Source organism: Solanum pennellii, chromosome 4, assembly GCF_001406875.1.
Source record: "Solanum pennellii chromosome 4, SPENNV200".
NCBI lineage: Eukaryota > Viridiplantae > Streptophyta > Magnoliopsida > Solanales > Solanaceae > Solanum > Solanum pennellii.
This window is the reverse complement of record NC_028640.1, coordinates 68,252,602-68,271,592: the sequence shown is the minus strand read 5'-3', so window position 1 is coordinate 68,271,592 and position 18,991 is coordinate 68,252,602. Positions and strand designations below refer to the sequence as shown.

The following is an 18,991-nucleotide window of genomic DNA, read 5'->3' as shown; positions in this document are numbered from 1 at the left end:
ATTCTCAAGTTTAAATTTTATCCCAATAAGTATAGATTTTGGTTATGGATACCTATATTAATTATTGCCGCTAAATATATAATATAGCGAAAAATTATGTATTATTTGGTGTAAATTGTAGAGTTTAAAAGACTAATTTATTTTTATTTGCGCGTCTACCCTATTTATATATGTGTAAAATCCGAAAAAAATGTTACATTCAAAATTACTAGAATATCAAATGACCTAAGATTTTAATGAAGCTAGTTAGACCAATTTCTGAATGCATGATCTACATTATATATAATAAAAAGAAGTTATTTAATTTTATTTGCGCGGTAAAAGCATATATCATTAATAAAATTTGAAGATAATTCATGACAAAAACAATGAAGCTAAATAGAAGAAATAAAAGATAATCCTTCCTATATTCTTGGAAAATTATTTCATTCTTGATTACAACATTTTTCTATTTGAACCCAAAGAAAGAAAAACTAAAGCCTACAAGCCACCAAACTTGTCAAAAGTTGGGCAGCTTAACATTTGTACATTTCATTAACTCAAATACATTTTTATGCATATAAATGTTGAACTGATTTAGGCAAAATATATAATCTAAATTGACGTATGAAATAACAAATATATCCGATGTAGTCCCAAAAAATTAGGTTATAATTTATAAACCCTTGACTAAACAAAAAAAAACAACCATCATAAATGCCTATTTGAATGGACTTATTGCTTTTGACTTGTAAGCCAAATATTATAAATTAAGATTTCTAACATATGATTTTTGGCATATTTTTGTCGTTTGGACTTGCTAAGAAGTGGTCATAAGCACATGTCAATTTATACAAACACTTCAAAAATGCTTAAAATATTTGAAATAAATCGATCCAAATACTCTCACCCATTAAAGCCCCAACTTGTGCAGAAGACAGATATAACCAATCTATTATTTCAACTCACATTTGCTTACAAAAATTCCACTGAAATAAAATTAGAAACATTTCTTCAGACAACTAGAGGTTTAGTACTACAACCTGCATCTGCCTATCAAGTTGTACCATCTCAGAAACAAAGTTCCACTGGCTTCAAAAACCAATAGCCAGTATATTACTACTGTAACCATAGCTAGCGCCTACTGCGAATTGCACATTTCCAGAAACACTACATAATACATAAGTGTTAATTCAGAGAGCCATATGTAAATAAGAAGTTGATGGGCGTTATTTATCGTTTCCCACGACTGCCCGAGCCACCAGACCTCGGACCAGGAAACTTTGAGAACTGCAACCTCAAATAGGCAGAATCATGGTCATGTTCATCCATTTTATAACCTGGCAAAATTCAACAGCAGAGAGACCACTTGTAAGATTATTACACAAGAAACCTCATAGATGATGGTAAAAAACTCCAAAAAGTTGTTTTCTAGTTATGCCTCATAGACACAACGAAAATATGCATCTGCAAGTCCAGAGAAGCATGAAAAAACCGATCAATCATAACCGGAAATATGAAAAGATTTTCATAATGGTGGGTAAAACGGAGTACAAGAGCAAATAACAAGAAACCAAAGGAAAGAGGACACCATGTCATAACAGTACATAGAAGGTATGCATGTCCTATGAATCTAGAATGCAAGTAGTGTCACATAATCATGTGAAAAAATAGTTAACCAAAATAGAAGAATGAGAATTTGCCACCGCAGTATGTCATAAAAACAAATGACCCAGAATGCAAGTATCACAAGATAATGTGGAACATTAGATATTTAAACTGAATGAAGCAAGCAAGAACATGTCAATTATCACAGCAGCAGCTAGATAGTAACCCCTTCCTCTAATTAAATGATTGGACAGCAAGTATCATCACATTGATTATGTAAAAGTATTAGCGACATCGTTCTTGAATGGCGGACCTAACAGCAGTCCTGCAAGTAAATCTGGATCTTTAGGAGTAATAAGTGGAACTACAGTAAAATTTCTTTATAGATTTGGATATTTCATTTGAAATATAGGTACGATATTTTACACAAGAAATGGGTGAAGGAAATGGACAGATCAAAAGAAAAGGACTACAGACTAAAGTCAAAGAAGGCAGTGCTTCTTCCCTGAGTTATATTGCCCATAGGGCTTTGCACGTGCACAAAGAGGAGAGGTCATCAATGGATATACACATGTAAGGGAAGATAGCATATAAAACAAGTGGGTTTTACTCCACAGATTACCCCACAATTTAACTATGTAAAAGGAATGAAGAATCACAACTAGATCACTCATTTATCTGAAACAAAATTGAACTGTCAAGATATGTAGATTGAAAAAGCAAAGTGAGAGAATGGCACTTAGAAAACACTCAAGCAACATCCTCATACACTGAGCGAACATCATAGATCTGATCACAGCAGCTGAGATAACAAGTCGCTAACGGAAGTTGGACAGCGGATTATTATAATTTAGAAAAAACTCACCTTGCAATGCACTTAAAGCAGTAGCTGCACACGCTGGATCTACGAAATCCACAAAGCAAAGGATAATAGGATCTCCACCACGCTGCAAAATGAAGTTTTTATCAAAACACCACCTGGTAGATAAATACTATACTAATAGAAAAGGCATAAACATCAACTTACATGTTTTGATTCCTTTCTAACAAGTCTGACTTCTTTGTAGCCCACAAAAGGACGAAAAATGTCTTTTAAGTGCAGTTAGGGAACAAGTAACAGATATATTCGGAAATTAAGTAGAACTGTCCAATAATGATTCAGTAAATTACATCTCAAAGGATACGGGCTACTTCTCTCCTGGAGCTGTCTGAAGGAAGTCCTTCTATGTAGAGGGTGTTAGAAGCATCAGGAGGGAGAGATAGCGTTTCACGAGGCCTCGGCATAGGTTCAACTGGCAGTTGGCCACTAAATACCATAGCTCTTCCATTTGGTGCTAGTTCTGGCCCACGAGCTGATGGAAGCGGATCACGAACAGGAAGGGTAGGTATACCACCACCACCTGCTCTAACTAATCCAACCCCCTTGTAGTTGTTATTAGCTTCTCCGACTGGAAGAGAAGAAAGTTGCTATAGGAGGAAGAGGAAGAATAATAAAAACAAAATCCAAATTAGCACGAAATCCAAGCATGTTTGAGGAATGTAGGAGCACTGTCAGCATCAGTGATTACCGAACTTTGGAGATAACGATCATATGCTGATCCTATTGACTCTGTGTCCACTACTCGAGGTACACCACGATCATATGCTGATCCGAATGATTGTGTGTCCACTACTCGAGGTCCTTCACGATCATCATTCCTTCCTAAGTAATGATGCACTTCATGAGCTGATGGCATCCCAGATTGTGGAATATCTGGTACTGCAAAGGAATATGGTCAAACCACATATGCTTTTCGAAACAGATAATAAAGTGCGTGTAGAATGTTACTCGCATGGAATATACTTTGGCCTCAAACAGGATAAAGTTTCATTTCCCAATAGGTAAGATCAAAATGACCTTCTTGACCATAAAAGCACTGCATACGCAGCAATCACAGCAAGACTGAAGCAAGAATATAGGGACTGGGAACAAGTACAGAATATAAAAGGCAATTGCTGATGGAAAATCTCGTAGCTAAAATCATCAGTGACATGAAAATACAGGGCCAATTTCAAATATCAGCATCAGGCTCAAGGTAGAACTGGAAACTTGGTGACATAATAAGTTGGCAATCAATGTAGAACCAATACAGGGAGGATGCATAAACAGTTCCAGCATTGACTCTGAAACCACAAATAGTTTCATAATAAGCTGGTAAAGAGGAATGAGATGAAATTGGCTGATCATTTTCCTGAAAGGGGCTTCTGCAGTAATAAGAAATCGAGAAAAGGAAGTAAAACTAAGATGTAGAACTCTGTTTTAGACAGAACATTACTCAACAAGATCCAACATCACTATAGTTGTACAAAGAGCTGGGAGAGGGGACAAAGCAACTTATTAGAATTCATTGGGTTGGTTGTGATTAGGTCAAAGGGGCTTGTTAAGGTTGAAACCGATCAAAACACACCACAAAGGGATAAGAAAAGAAACACATGTGGTTAAATTTTGAATTTGGAGATAAAATCCTCTTCACTTGGCACAAGAACGATCCAGTTTTCCACCTTTCTATCTTCTTCTTTCTCTGTTTGTTTGTCCTTGATTTCAGTGAATCATGAGAAGTCTATAAACGGGCGGCAGAATCTCAAAGAAGAAATGGTGTCTTACTTTTACAAAAACAAAAAGTTCCACACATTTGGTTTCAACTCACATGTGCCAAGAATATTAAAAAAGAAGTACATCCAAATGACAACATGGATGAAAAAAGTGTAGCTATACAAGACGTGCTACCTAAGCATGTGTTACATTAACTGTAAATTGGTATGCACAAACTACACATGAAAATCCTTAGTATAGATGGTCAAAACTCAAGACATGACCTTGCTAAATTCTAAAAGTTACTCCAGCCTCAAATCGAATTTTGTGTTTCCTTAAGAAACCCTCCACTAATAAAACCATGATTAATTTAGCCGTAAAGCTTAAGTAATTGATTAATCTAACTTTTTAAGAGCCAAATTTTACCATTTCCAAGATAATGCTCTACAAACCACCAGTCTCCTGATGTTTTTGCGTTTCAATACATGCACAGAGAAACTACATAAAATAAGATTTATTACCAGAAATATCATAAGACAACCACTAGACTCTTCGATGTTTTCAACCCATCTATCTCCAACCATACCAGAGTCGCACATCCTAATAAAGGGATTTAAGAAATGCAAGAATTTTTTTTTGAAATAGGTAACTTTGTATTCACACAAAAGAACTCATCAAAATCGATGAGGTGGGATTTACAAACCCCCAGGGGATGCCATCATACTCAAATCCAAAACGACAACTAAATTTACAATAGGCTTTTAAACTCCACAAGGCTATCTACTTCCCCCACTAAATTTTGCTTACACCAAAAATACAAAAGACTAAGACATCTCATCTTGATCTCCTGTGAGCTGCTAACCTTTCCTTCATAACATCTCCCATTCCTTTCCACCCATAGTGTCCACCATATGCAAGCAGGGATATTTTTCTTCCAGTCTTCTTTTGATCCTCTCTTTCCGATTCCTTGCCAGTGTGTTAGGACCTCGAAATTTGTTCTGGGCATTGTCCAGTTAACCCCGAGTATACAAACGAACATGTTCCACAGATCTGTAGCTATTTTGTAATGCAGAAACAAATGACCATTTACTTCAGTCTTCTGTCCACACATGTAGCACTTCGAACATATCAGTATACCTCTTCTTTGTAGCACTTCATGGGTGAGACAAGCTCTTCTAATTACCAACCAAGTAAAACATGCAACTTTTAAAGGCACCTTAATTTTCCAGATTAATTCCCAGGGCCAAACTGTTGATAAAGATGATTGGTATTCCTCTCCCAATAACATGACTTAACTGTAAAAACCCCTCTGCTATGCATTCTCCAAACTGGTTTGTCAGGCTCTGTGACAGTGCCTGGAAACAAGTTTAAAGCATGCAGTAGGTCTGCTACTCTTCCAACCTCCCAATCATTTAGAGCGCTTCTGAACATAAGGTCCCAACCTTGAGGGCTCCACATCTGCGCTATAGTGTCATTCTGCTGTAGACTGATAATGTACAGATCAGGAAAAAGTATCCTCAGATTTACATCACCTAACCAGGTCTCATTCCAGAAACTGGTCTTCAAACCATTTCCCACTCTGAAGGTCACCTTTGCACTGAAATCAGGCCACATTCTCCTGATGGTTTTCCATATAGAGCACCCAAAAGTGCCATTCACCTCTTCAATTATCCATTTGCTCTGTAGGCCATAATTCTCAGCAATAAACCTCTTCCATAATGCCATATCTTCACAACAGAATCTCCATAATTATTTTTGCAGCAGACTGGTGTTCTGAGTATTCAAATTCTTAATGCCCAGACCTCCTTGTGCTTTGCTCATTGTCACCTCTTCCCATTTAACTAGGTTATATCCTTGCTTCTCTTTATTTCCTTGCCAGAGGAAAACCCTTCTCAGCTTTTTCAGTTTCTTTCCAATACTTTTTGGTAGTGGAAAAAGACTTAGCATATAAGTCGAGAGTGCATCCAGAACTTATTTTATGAGAGTCAATCTACCTCCCAGGGACAGATATTGACTCTTCCACCTTGTCAGCTTCCTTTCACTTCTCTCCAAAACTTCACTCCATACTTCCAATTTTTTGTTAGGGCGTCCCAGGTATTTGGTGGGGAGAAAAGCTACTTGACAGCCCAAGTTGTCGGCAAGGCCTTGCATGTCATTAACTCAACTCTTCTGCCAGTTCACATGTATTCCTGATATGCTTCGAAATGGTTAGTATTGCCCTCAAATGTTTAATTTGTGACACTTATACACCACAGAACACTAAAGAGTCATCTGCATATAGAAGATGTGTGACCTCCATATTATTGGCTCTGTTTGTATGCGCACCAAAACCTCTTATCCACCCAAGTTCATTAGCCTTTCTGACCATGTAGTTGAATCCCTCCATTGCTAGGAGAAATAAGAAAGGAGACATGGGATCTCCTTGTCTCAATCCTCTTTGTGATTGAAAATAACCTTCAGCGCTCCCATTTATAATGATTGAGAACTTCACTGTTGACACGAAAAACTTGATCCAGTTCACCCATTTCTTCCCAAAACCCATGTCACTCAGAACTTTCAAGAGGTAGTTCCAGTTGACATGATCATATGCCTTCTCTATATCCAATTTGCATAGGATGCCTGGTATCTTTTGTTTTTCCCTGGAATCCACCAACTCATTAGCCAATAAAGAGGCATCCATTATCTGTCTGTCCTTCAAAAAAGCCATTTGGTGCTCATTAATCAGTCTCCCCATCACTGTTTTCATTCTCTCGGTGATCAGCTTAGCGATGATTTTGTACATTCCACCAATCAAACTTATTGGCCTAAAATCTTGAGTTTCGCAGCTCCGAGCTTCTTGGGGATTAATGCCACAAAAGTGGCATTCAAGGATTTTTCAAACACTTCATTCTGATGCAAATTGTGGATTGTTTGCATCACATCACATTTTATGATCTCCCAACACACCTTAAAAAAAACCATAGAAAAACCATCTGGACCAGGGGCTTTGTCCCCATCACACAATTTGAGAATGTGTACCACTTCCTCTTCTGAAAATGGTCTCTGCATCCATTCCTGCTCCTCTTGGTTTATTCTTGGGCAATATATCATCACAAATGATGGCCTCCAACTTTCTGATTCATTGTATAGCTTCTTGTAGAACTCTGTTATATGCTCTTTGATTTCTTTTGGACCTTTATTAACTGAACTGTAGTTCAAACATGCGTGGAGTTTGATTGAGAAGGTTACTATGGAGGCCCTCGTTTTGTACCTTGCTCAAAGCAAATGGTTGATCAGAAAAATATCAAACACAAGTTAATGCTTGTTATAATAGTGAAAAGGCTCAAGGATCTCCATTCCCCAGATACACAAGTCTGCTCCCTAACTTTATTCTCTTTGCATGCCTTATGTCCCCCATAGGTGTACTTGAACCTTTCCTTTTGTTTCTAAATCCTGTAAAGACATCCTCAAAGGTTATTGTTTCTCTACAAACTAGAATATCTTCTATTCTTGGATCTGCCAGAGTAAACTTCTTAGAGATTGTTTTATGCTATATACTGATATCATGGAATGGTAATCTAAAAAAAAAAACGTATTCATTATTTTCAGTTCAATTAAACTTAGCTTCTCTACTATCTTCAAAGTTCATAAAATTCTAACACATCCTACAAAGACATTTCCATCCAACTTACAGTGAATTTCTCTTTCTTCAAAATATCATCTCACGCATCAATCTATACCTTGAACTATTCCAAATGTCTAAAATTTAGTTCTTCACGACTAAAAAAAACCAAAAATTGCTCCAGGATTCCACAATTTCTCACAATTTAAGCCATAATTACAAGCCAATTTTCACAGCAACATGAAGAAAAAAAAAAGATCATTTCGCTTTATAATCAAATATCAGCTACAAAAAGTGTTTAAATAAAGAAGAATGTTCATACCATATTCAGTTCGAGGTCGTTTGAGCAATCCAGCAGATTGAGGAAGCTGCGGTTGACGATTCCAATAAGCATCCCCCATCTTTTTCTTCTTCTCTACACTAACTACAACAATTCACAACCCAAAAAAATGAAACAAATTTGGTAATAAAACAGAGAGTGATAAAGGAATTAAGTAGAAATCTTGGAGGATTTTGATTTGGGGAAGAAGCTTAGGGCTTTATAGTTTTGTATCAAGTGTGCATCAGGTGTATGTTTGTATCATACTACCTCCAATAATTATCTGACACCTAAGACAACATGGACATCCCAAATTTTTTATTTATTCATATTTGGAAAAAAAAATAATTGTGTATTAATTAAAATTCTATATAATTTAAATCTCGAAATATAAAATATATCGTATGAATCAAGATAAATCAATTTTATACCTTTTTTGGTTAAGAAGGAAATATTTGCAGTATTGTATTAAGTCTGGAGGAACAAGAAGTACAACATTTGAGACACAGTATTATATCAATTCGTATAATTAAATGAATTTTCACTATGAAATCACATTAAAAAAAAAATCAAAATCAAGTATTTTGTTAATTTGTCCAAATAAAAGGTAAAACTTACCCCATTTACACCAAGTCAATACACGCATGACATGTGTTGAAACTTGTTGTTTGTTTTACTTCACTAAATCACGTGATAATAGAAATTGCATTGGTTTGATGTAAACACCCGGTGCGGATAAGTTTTTCCCATTGTTATAATGAAAATTCTTTTGTGCTATTTTACTATATTTCAATATGAAAGGTATATCGAACAAAATTAAAAAAATTTATTAATCCTTACAAAAGAAAGTTATATCTAATATAAATCGACTTGCCGTAACATTATAATACGTGGAAAAGGAATGGAAGAAAGTGTTGATACAACTGGAAGTGAATAGATACAATATTTCCAACTAATATACAATAAGATTGAACTGAGCAAACAAATACAACAAAATAATTATATCAATGACACAATAATATGAATTTCAGAAGGTTATATATGAAATATTATACAAATTTCAGAAGATTATATATGAGACAGAACCTAATTTTAGTACTATATATATCGTGTATCTTAATTATCAAAAGTATCGTTTGTATTAAATCAACAGCAAAGTAGTGTTATTTCTATTATTGTAACTCTAAAAATTATGTGGGCTTATTAAAAAAAAAAAGGAACTTTCACATATAACCACTAAAAATAGTCTAATTACTCTCCATAGTTATAATTTAATAATTACAAATCATAGCTACATGTTATAGGGAGGAAAAAGGCGAGTGAGACTGGAGAGAGGCGAGAGAGAGAGAACAAAAAGTTGGAGAGAGGTGAATTATATATGTATATTGGTTAGATAATTGTATATTATACATATGTATTTGTATATATGGCAGGCGAGATTGGGAGAGAGGGGAGAGAGGCGAGCGATATCGAGAGAGGCGAGCAAGAAAGGGCAGAGAGTGGGAGAGAGGTAATTTGTATATGTATATTGGTTAGATAATTGTATATTGTACATATGCATTTGTATAAAAAGCAGGCGTGATTGGGAGAGAGGAGAGAGGCGAGCGAGTTTGGGAGAGAAATGAAAGAGGCGAGCGAGAGAGGCCAAAGAGTGGGAGAGAGGTGAATTGTATATATATACTGATTAGATAATTGTATATTGTACATATGTATTTGTATATTCTGGCGAATTATCATATACAAGTGTAGCTAATTATACAAACTCGAAGTCAGCCCACATAATTAATGTATAATGTTAGTCGTGAATGATAATTATAACATGCTATGATGAGTAATTAAGTAGTATAAATTTGTGTAACCGCGTAATTTTCCCCAAAAAACTTTGGTTCAAATCTTGGGCCAAAAGTCAAGATTTTTATGGGCCATAGCCAATAAATGTGTCCACTAATTTAGATTGTTTTTCTTTATGTGCAACTTTTCCAAATTAAGAACTAAAAAGTTTAAGACTTCAAAACTTTGATTTTTAAATCAATGTCTGGAAATCAACCTATTATTTAACTATTTTAAATGTAAGTTTTAGTTTTTGTCTATATCAGAAATCCAAAAGGGCTAAAATATTTTGGTGTCAATATTATATATATTCTAATAATCAATTCATCATAATTAAGTAAAAGTTTGAGAAGAGTTCCTATTTAATAAATACAATGAAAGTAAGTGGAGTAGTATTTTGGAAAAGTTGTTTATTTAAAAAAATACTAAGGACTAAATTAATAACATATAAACCGTATATATGGAAGACTTTGATAGAGCTAAGATTTTCACTAACAAGATTTAAAATATAAATAAGCAAGCGTATGAAGCTAACAAAAATTTATTTATTTTTCAATATTTAGATGACTTATATTTAATAAGCGTGCAGATTTGATAAACTTACTTTAATTATATACTGCTTTTTAATTTTTGTGCTAAATTAGTAGACAATTGTTATTGGAAAGAGGGAATATATTATATATTTTAGTATTTTATTTGGAATTCTAGAATAATTCGCAGTCGCTATAACATCTGTCCTTCAGGTGAACCACACAAGAAATGTAAACTGCACTAGGCAAATCCTATACAACAGACTCAACTCAGAAGGTATTGAGAGAATATCGATCCCAAGTCATCCATGTAAATAACCATCCTCCAAACTAACTGAGTCATCCCGAGGACATTATATTATATATTCATCAATAAATATACATTACTATATAGTATTCTACAAACTCACGTGAATAATGGAATTTTAATTCTTTCATACTGTTTACCATGCATGTTGTCTCCTTATTTTTATTGGGGAATTTAATTGGATTCCTTGCTTTTTTCTGTATATACCAAAGTGATACTAAAACCCTCCATATGTCCCATAAATTAATGTGTCCACATATACTTCTTCACAAACTATATAATATATTAATATTCCACTATTTTCCTAATTCAATTTCATGATATTGTGGTCCAGATTGAAGATATTGATTAAATCATATCAATTTTGTATAGTATTAATGTTTTATTACACTTTAAATGATAGCAATATATATGTAAATTTTAAATCTGTGATTAATAATCCGCCTATGAATCTGCCTATGTTCAATACTATAATGAAGTGCTATACTTTTGTTTATTTTGTTTCACTATGATTAAAAAAATATGTTTAGTGATGATAAATTTTCTTTTAGCCGTAATTAAGTTAATGTCATTATATTTAGAGTCGCTAGAGCCTTCATAATTAGCAACACTTACACGAAGTATTGATTATAAATATTCATATTTATTATTGCTGTTAAATATAATATCAATTTATCCTTGTTTTCTCGTTTACTCTATTTATAAATGTGCTAGATCTGAAAAGATGATATATCATATTATATCTGTTACACGCAATCGAACCTTATATTTATCTAATAGGTTTTTTACATATTAAATATGTAAAAAAAGGGTCCATAATTTGTAGCCCTCAAGAGGTGAAGAAATGATGATAATTTATGAAAATGATGTTTATTATGTACTTAACCTTAGCGTCAAGCTTGGGTTTTACCAAAACTCATCATTATTGATTACAAGCCAATTTCATAATTTGTGATAATGAAAAAGACCATGACAATTAACCATCACTCCCCTGCGTCTCAAACCCCACCATCAAGAACAATCAAAATTAAATATATTCGGCGTATTCAAGGGTGTGACCTGGTATTTAACGAAGAAATAAATTGAAATGATGGTTTTTATTTCAATTTTTTTACGGAGGCTAAACGATTTGATAATTTCTTCTCATTTCTCCAAGTTTAATTTTGATAGAGAAGGTTATCGATATTCGTGTAAGTTACTGGAAGTGGTTAGAACACAAAAGTCCACACTAACCGAGCTAAACTGGTTAGTGATAGAACCAATTCCCGTGAACTAAGAATAATAGGATGTAATTACCCCCTTCCCAACCATTACCGTTCATCCATCGCTTTTTATGTTGAAATCCTATCTTTGTCTTTCCAGGCTATCTTTTGCGCGTAAGGCCCCAATATCGTAATTATAAAAAATAACATATATATTGTTGAGAATGAAGATTACAAGTAACCTGTAATGTTCCTTCAAATGAGTAAAAATCAATATCAATCTCTATACTAAAAAGATTGTTGTGTCAAGAATAGTGAAGACAAAAGGGTCCACTTCTTAAATCTTCATAGACATAATTCTTCTTTAATTTATGTCTTGATTACAACTTTGGTTCTATGGTAAGGACCTAAGTTGCATATATATATATATAAGATTTTGATAAAGAAAATCACAATATTTTGTTGTATTTGGTGTTAAAGAGTGGTCCTTGTTTGCATGTTACAGCTACCATACAAAAAGAAACTATTATAGTGCCTATTGGCTATAGTTAGGCTCTCCATTATACATGTTGGATTGAAAATGATATGAAACCTATAAAGATAAAAATAGATGATAACCTTTTGTATTACTAGGTCTCTTAACATTTGTGGTTTTTAATTTCGTGAAGAAAAAAAATCATAAAATTAAGCTCAAAATAATAATAAAAAGACGAAGATACGATCTTTCTTTTTTCAAATGTGTACGGTATGATTTTCTTTGTTTATTTATAAAGTTGTATAGAGGTATATAAAAGATAGTCAAAAAAATCGTTCTTTAACTAAAATACCCTAATTATTAGTCTTGCTTCCAAGAATTTCTTTTCCATTTCGAAAATATTAGAATATTTTGGTTCTTATTTATTTCAATAACATAATACTTTGTTATTTATTTGGAAGAAGTGGGATTCTCCCGATCGATGATGGATAGTTATCAATTTGATCTTTTTAAGTCTTTGTTCATTTTAATTATTTCAATTAAGTATATTTTTATGTATTTGTGTAACAAAAGATTGTTGTATAATTTGTTATTCTTTTATTTTGTTCAAATTATTTATTTTTCTAATACTAGTTGGCTTATAAATTACTTTTAAATTTTACCTTTTCCATTGTGATCATTGCGTCAACCTTAAGAAATACAATCTTGAGATCACCATTTTTACTTTATGTTGTTTTAATTTATAGTAACAATATCACTATATATCTTTCTCGATATATTAATTATTTAATTTTACATAAAGGAGAAAAATCACTTACAAAAATTGCAACTTATCTATGGATGCATTATTATAGAGTACGGAGCCTAAAGGGTACAAAATATTAATAAAAATTCCAAAACGGTATATAAAATTTTATATTAACTAAAACGGCAAAATCGATGCATCAACAGCGATTTACTTCCCCGGAAAAAGCAAAATCGCTGCCGAGGCAGCGATTTTGCAAAATGTGAATTTTTTTTTTAAAAAAATGAAATCGCTACCTAGGCAGCGATTTTAATTTATTTTTAAAAAAAGTCGCTGCCTAGGCAGCGATTTTTAGAAAAAGAATTTTTTTTTTTAAAAAAATGAAATCGCTACCTAGGCAGCGATTTTAATTTATTTTTAAAAAAAGTCGCTGCCTAGGCAGCGATTTTTAGAAAAAGAATTTTTTTTTTTAAAAAAATGAAATCGCTACCTAGGCAGCGATTTTAATTTATTTTTAAAAAAAGTCGCTGCCTAGGCAGCGATTTTTAGAAAAAGAATTTTTTTTTTTAAAAAAATGAAATCGCTACCTAGGCAGCGATTTTAATTTATTTTTAAAAAAAGTCGCTGCCTAGGCAGCGATTTTTAGAAAAAGAATTTTTTTTTTTAAAAAAATGAAATCGCTACCTAGGCAGCGATTTTAATTTATTTTTAAAAAAAGTCGCTGCCTAGGCAGCGATTTTTAGAAAAAGAATTTTTTTTTTTAAAAAAATGAAATCGCTACCTAGGCAGCGATTTTAATTTATTTTTAAAAAAAGTCGCTGCCTAGGCAGCGATTTTTAGAAAAAGAATTTTTTTTTTTAAAAAAATGAAATCGCTACCTAGGCAGCGATTTTAATTTATTTTTAAAAAAAGTCGCTGCCTAGGCAGCGATTTTTAGAAAAAGAATTTTTTTTTTTAAAAAAATGAAATCGCTACCTAGGCAGCGATTTTAATTTATTTTTAAAAAAAGTCGCTGCCTAGGCAGCGATTTTTAGAAAAAGAATTTTTTTTTTTAAAAAAATGAAATCGCTACCTAGGCAGCGATTTTAATTTATTTTTAAAAAAAGTCGCTGCCTAGGCAGCGATTTTTAGAAAAAGAATTTTTTTTTTTAAAAAAATGAAATCGCTACCTAGGCAGCGATTTTAATTTATTTTTAAAAAAAGTCGCTGCCTAGGCAGCGATTTTTAGAAAAAGAATTTTTTTTTTTAAAAAAATGAAATCGCTACCTAGGCAGCGATTTTAATTTATTTTTAAAAAAAGTCGCTGCCTAGGCAGCGATTTTTAGAAAAAGAATTTTTTTTTTTAAAAAAATGAAATCGCTACCTAGGCAGCGATTTTAATTTATTTTTAAAAAAAGTCGCTGCCTAGGCAGCGATTTTTAGAAAAAGAATTTTTTTTTTTAAAAAAATGAAATCGCTACCTAGGCAGCGATTTTAATTTATTTTTAAAAAAAGTCGCTGCCTAGGCAGCGATTTTTAGAAAAAGAATTTTTTTTTTTAAAAAAATGAAATCGCTACCTAGGCAGCGATTTTAATTTATTTTTAAAAAAAGTCGCTGCCTAGGCAGCGATTTTTAGAAAAAGAATTTTTTTTTTTAAAAAAATGAAATCGCTACCTAGGCAGCGATTTTAATTTATTTTTAAAAAAAGTCGCTGCCTAGGCAGCGATTTTTAGAAAAAGAATTTTTTTTTTTAAAAAAATGAAATCGCTACCTAGGCAGCGATTTTAATTTATTTTTAAAAAAAGTCGCTGCCTAGGCAGCGATTTTTAGAAAAAGAATTTTTTTTTTTAAAAAAATGAAATCGCTACCTAGGCAGCGATTTTAATTTATTTTTAAAAAAAGTCGCTGCCTAGGCAGCGATTTTTAGAAAAAGAATTTTTTTTTTTAAAAAAATGAAATCGCTACCTAGGCAGCGATTTTAATTTATTTTTAAAAAAAGTCGCTGCCTAGGCAGCGATTTTTAGAAAAAGAATTTTTTTTTTTAAAAAAATGAAATCGCTACCTAGGCAGCGATTTTAATTTATTTTTAAAAAAAGTCGCTGCCTAGGCAGCGATTTTTAGAAAAAGAATTTTTTTTTTTAAAAAAATGAAATCGCTACCTAGGCAGCGATTTTAATTTATTTTTAAAAAAAGTCGCTGCCTAGGCAGCGATTTTTAGAAAAAGAATTTTTTTTTTTAAAAAAATGAAATCGCTACCTAGGCAGCGATTTTAATTTATTTTTAAAAAAAGTCGCTGCCTAGGCAGCGATTTTTAGAAAAAGAATTTTTTTTTTTAAAAAAATGAAATCGCTACCTAGGCAGCGATTTTAATTTATTTTTAAAAAAAGTCGCTGCCTAGGCAGCGATTTTTAGAAAAAGAATTTTTTTTTTTAAAAAAATGAAATCGCTACCTAGGCAGCGATTTTAATTTATTTTTAAAAAAAGTCGCTGCCTAGGCAGCGATTTTTAGAAAAAGAATTTTTTTTTTTAAAAAAATGAAATCGCTACCTAGGCAGCGATTTTAATTTATTTTTAAAAAAAGTCGCTGCCTAGGCAGCGATTTTTAGAAAAAGAATTTTTTTTTTTAAAAAAATGAAATCGCTACCTAGGCAGCGATTTTAATTTATTTTTAAAAAAAGTCGCTGCCTAGGCAGCGATTTTTAGAAAAAGAATTTTTTTTTTTAAAAAAATGAAATCGCTACCTAGGCAGCGATTTTAATTTATTTTTAAAAAAAGTCGCTGCCTAGGCAGCGATTTTTAGAAAAAGAATTTTTTTTTTTAAAAAAATGAAATCGCTACCTAGGCAGCGATTTTAATTTATTTTTAAAAAAAGTCGCTGCCTAGGCAGCGATTTTTAGAAAAAGAATTTTTTTTTTTTAAAATGCGGAAGTCGCTGCCCAGGCAGCGACTTCCACATTTTTTTAAAAAAAAAATTCACATTTTGCAAAATCGCTGCCTCGGCAGCGATTTTGCTTTTTCCGGGGAAGTAAATCGCTGTTGATGCATCGATTTTGCCGTTTTAGTTAATATAAAATTTTATATACCGTTTTGAAATTTTTGTTAATATTTTGTACCCTTTAGGCTCCGTACTCCATTATTATATAGGGTGTCTGGGAAATGAGCTAAAACATTCTTCAATCTCCAAGAAAAGATATCCTCCCATTTTATTAACATTATTATTATTATTATTTTATGTCATGTTTACTTATGCATGAAAAAAACCTATGAAATAAAATACTCTCAATGATTAATTCCTTTTCATAACTTTACAGTAACAATTATTTCAAACACAAATATAATGGTCCTACATTTCATGATTTCAATATGGACTTTAATATATCTCACTATATAAAAAACTTGATAAAATGTCAAGTAATTAAATTACTCTATTTTTAAAATATTGTAGATGAGTATTTCCCTGATAAATTATGAAACTATGATTGCTTCACTTTTTGATTCAGAAAAATAGTTGAATAATAATTAGTCAAATGGGTTTAAGTTTTAAAAAATAAAAATACTTTAATTATATTAATGTAAGATTTTTATCATACAATTAGGTACAATTGTGTTATCAGGCTTAAAGGATAAATTCTACAGAGTAATGGTTAGATCTTCATTATTCGGGGTCGAATGTAGACTAAGGACACAGAGGTTCAGAAGATGAAAAGGGACAAGGTTTAGATGAAGATGTGCACATTCTTTATAACTAGTAGAGATATGCTTAGGACGAAGTTATTTGTGGCAAGGTGAGAGTGAATTATGTGAAGAAGAAGATGAGAAAAATAAGATTGAGATGGTTTAAATGTGTGAAGAAAAAAATATACAGTTACACTCGTAAAAAGATATGAGATCAAGTTAACGGTCATGTCACAAAAGGTAAATATAGACCGAAAATGTATTAAATAAGATACACTTATAACTTAAAAATATTAATTTTAAATAAAAAAGTTTTTAAAGATCGAAAATTAAGATAAAATAAATTAGTGTTTTATAACATAGACATGAGGGCTAGTCTTCTTTTACCCTTTTCCCCCAATTATTATTAGTAGTATTCATAGTATCTCTACATCCATCGTTACATATTTATTTATTTTTTGGTTGCGTTCATTTTGTCATCTTGCTCCTATCTTTTTTTCTTTTTAGCCTACCTTATTTCTTGTTGAGTTTGCTTTGTAATTTTTCTAGTGTACTATCATATTTTTTTACAAAAAATTATCATAAATAATCTATTTAGCCTATATAAAGATAAAAGTAAAAATATAAAGGTGAAATAACGCTTTAAATTTTTCTTTTCATTTATATTTAATATCTTCAATCGATTCATTAAATATAATATCATGAGTTGATTTGAAGAATCACATAATCTTACTTTATCAAAAAGTTCAAAAGTCGACACTTACATGTTTTGTTATTCTAAATCTCACTTATAAAAATTATATAATGTTTGTTTTTATTATTGTTTGTAAAGTCATTTTAAATCAATATGTTTTAACTTTTTAACTTTATGTGTAACCAAGCACTATGATATAAAAATTATTAGATATTTTTTTATAATGGAGACCAAATTTAGAAAAGTTGAATAGGAAAAAAACAAAATTGTAGGACATAAAATAGCTGGAAGAAAAACAAAAAAGAAAAAAACCAACATTAATAAAGTGGAACAAAAAGTAGTATTGATATTTGCATAATGTCATCCACAAGCCGACCAACACTGTTAGGTTGTGTCAAATCAAAGACTCTTTTTTCCTCCCAAATATAATGCTCTTTTTTAGAAATATTTATTCGATGTTCGATATTTATTTTATCACAAAAAATTTAAATTTATACATTTAAAATATTCATACTTTTATACGATTATTATAATAATCATGTTAAACTATACAAATTATTTGTGGAGTTTTAAGGTTTATTTGGATAAGTGAGATGAATTATATTGATTTGAAATTGAAATTTTAATTAAATATGTAATTTTTTGAATTTTTTAAATTATATATTTTTTCTTATTAATATAAAAATCTTGTAGGTTGTAAAAACTATCAAATTTTCTTTAATTGTTATACAATTTTACTAAATGAACCATTCATAATTTGTTTGATGAATCTGACATAGTTATATTTCTTTTATAAATAATTGTAATTATAAACTTTCAGGCACACATAATTTTATAAAAATCTACTTGTCAATAATAGTAGAAATTAATTATTCATTAATATTATTCCTTTACTTCGGACATGATTTTTCGTAAAATTTAAAATAATTTAACTTTTTATATAGAATATAAACTTATCAGCCGAGTCTTATTTTTTTTAAAAAAATCAATTATTAAAAATTTAAATCTTATATTTTTTTAAAAAATAATTAATTAAGATGTAAAATCATAATTAAATCACACAATCTATTTATTTTATCATAATTTTATATCTATTCATCTTAAAATTAAAATTATCATAAATTTACATCTATTCATTTTAAAATTATCATAATTTTATATCGCAAGTCCACGATATACTAAATTCCTCTCCTACTCCGTTTTCCTTCTCTCTCTATTATCAGTCTAAATATTATCTTTTGTATGGTTTTCACTTTTTTTTTCTTTTCTCCTTTTGCATTCACATATTAATTATTTGCATTTACCAAAAATGACGGCTTTCAACTTAATATTATAAGTTTTTCCACTATGATTGCAACGATGATAATATTGGCGACCTTGTAATTGCAACTCTCACATCTTTTTTCATTCACATATTAATTATTTGCATTTACCAACAGAATTACTACTCGTTATCACACTTCGTATTTTCTCT

The 18,991-nt window shown here is 31.3% G+C and overlaps 1 protein-coding gene across 2 annotated transcripts; it reads right to left on the bottom strand.

Moving 5' to 3' along the window:
• Positions 1-905: 905 nt before the first annotated feature.
• On the bottom strand, positions 906-8,286 carry LOC107015693 (RNA-binding protein 2). 2 transcript variants are annotated; one of them, XM_015216041.2, is made up of 6 exons: positions 8,083-8,286; positions 3,156-3,340; positions 2,772-3,054; positions 2,615-2,676; positions 2,453-2,534; positions 906-1,319 (listed from the first exon to the last, which is right to left on the bottom strand). In XM_015216041.2, the coding sequence occupies exons 1-6, from the start codon at positions 8,159-8,161 to the stop codon at positions 1,213-1,215; spliced, it is 798 nt and encodes a 265-aa protein (XP_015071527.1). In that variant the 5' UTR covers positions 8,162-8,286; the 3' UTR covers positions 906-1,212. The 2 variants fall into 2 exon arrangements, with proteins under 2 accessions (XP_015071527.1, XP_015071526.1); XM_015216040.2 differs by having other exon boundaries at positions 3,156-3,346; positions 8,083-8,284.
• Between the last annotated feature and the right edge of the window lie 10,705 nt (positions 8,287-18,991).

Bases quoted from the DNA above. Each gene is read 5' to 3' on its own strand.
- LOC107015693 (XM_015216040.2), bottom strand. From the start codon at position 8,161: ATGGGGGATGCTTATTGGAATCGTCAACCGCAGCTTCCTCAATCTGCT. The intron at 3,347-8,082 runs GTATGAACATTC...ATTCCTTTGCAG, and splicing joins ACGACCTCGAACTGAATATG to TACCAGATATTCCACAATCT. The intron at 2,535-2,614 runs GTAAGTTGATGT...TTCATTTTGCAG, and splicing joins TTAGAAAGGAATCAAAACAT to CGTGGTGGAGATCCTATTAT.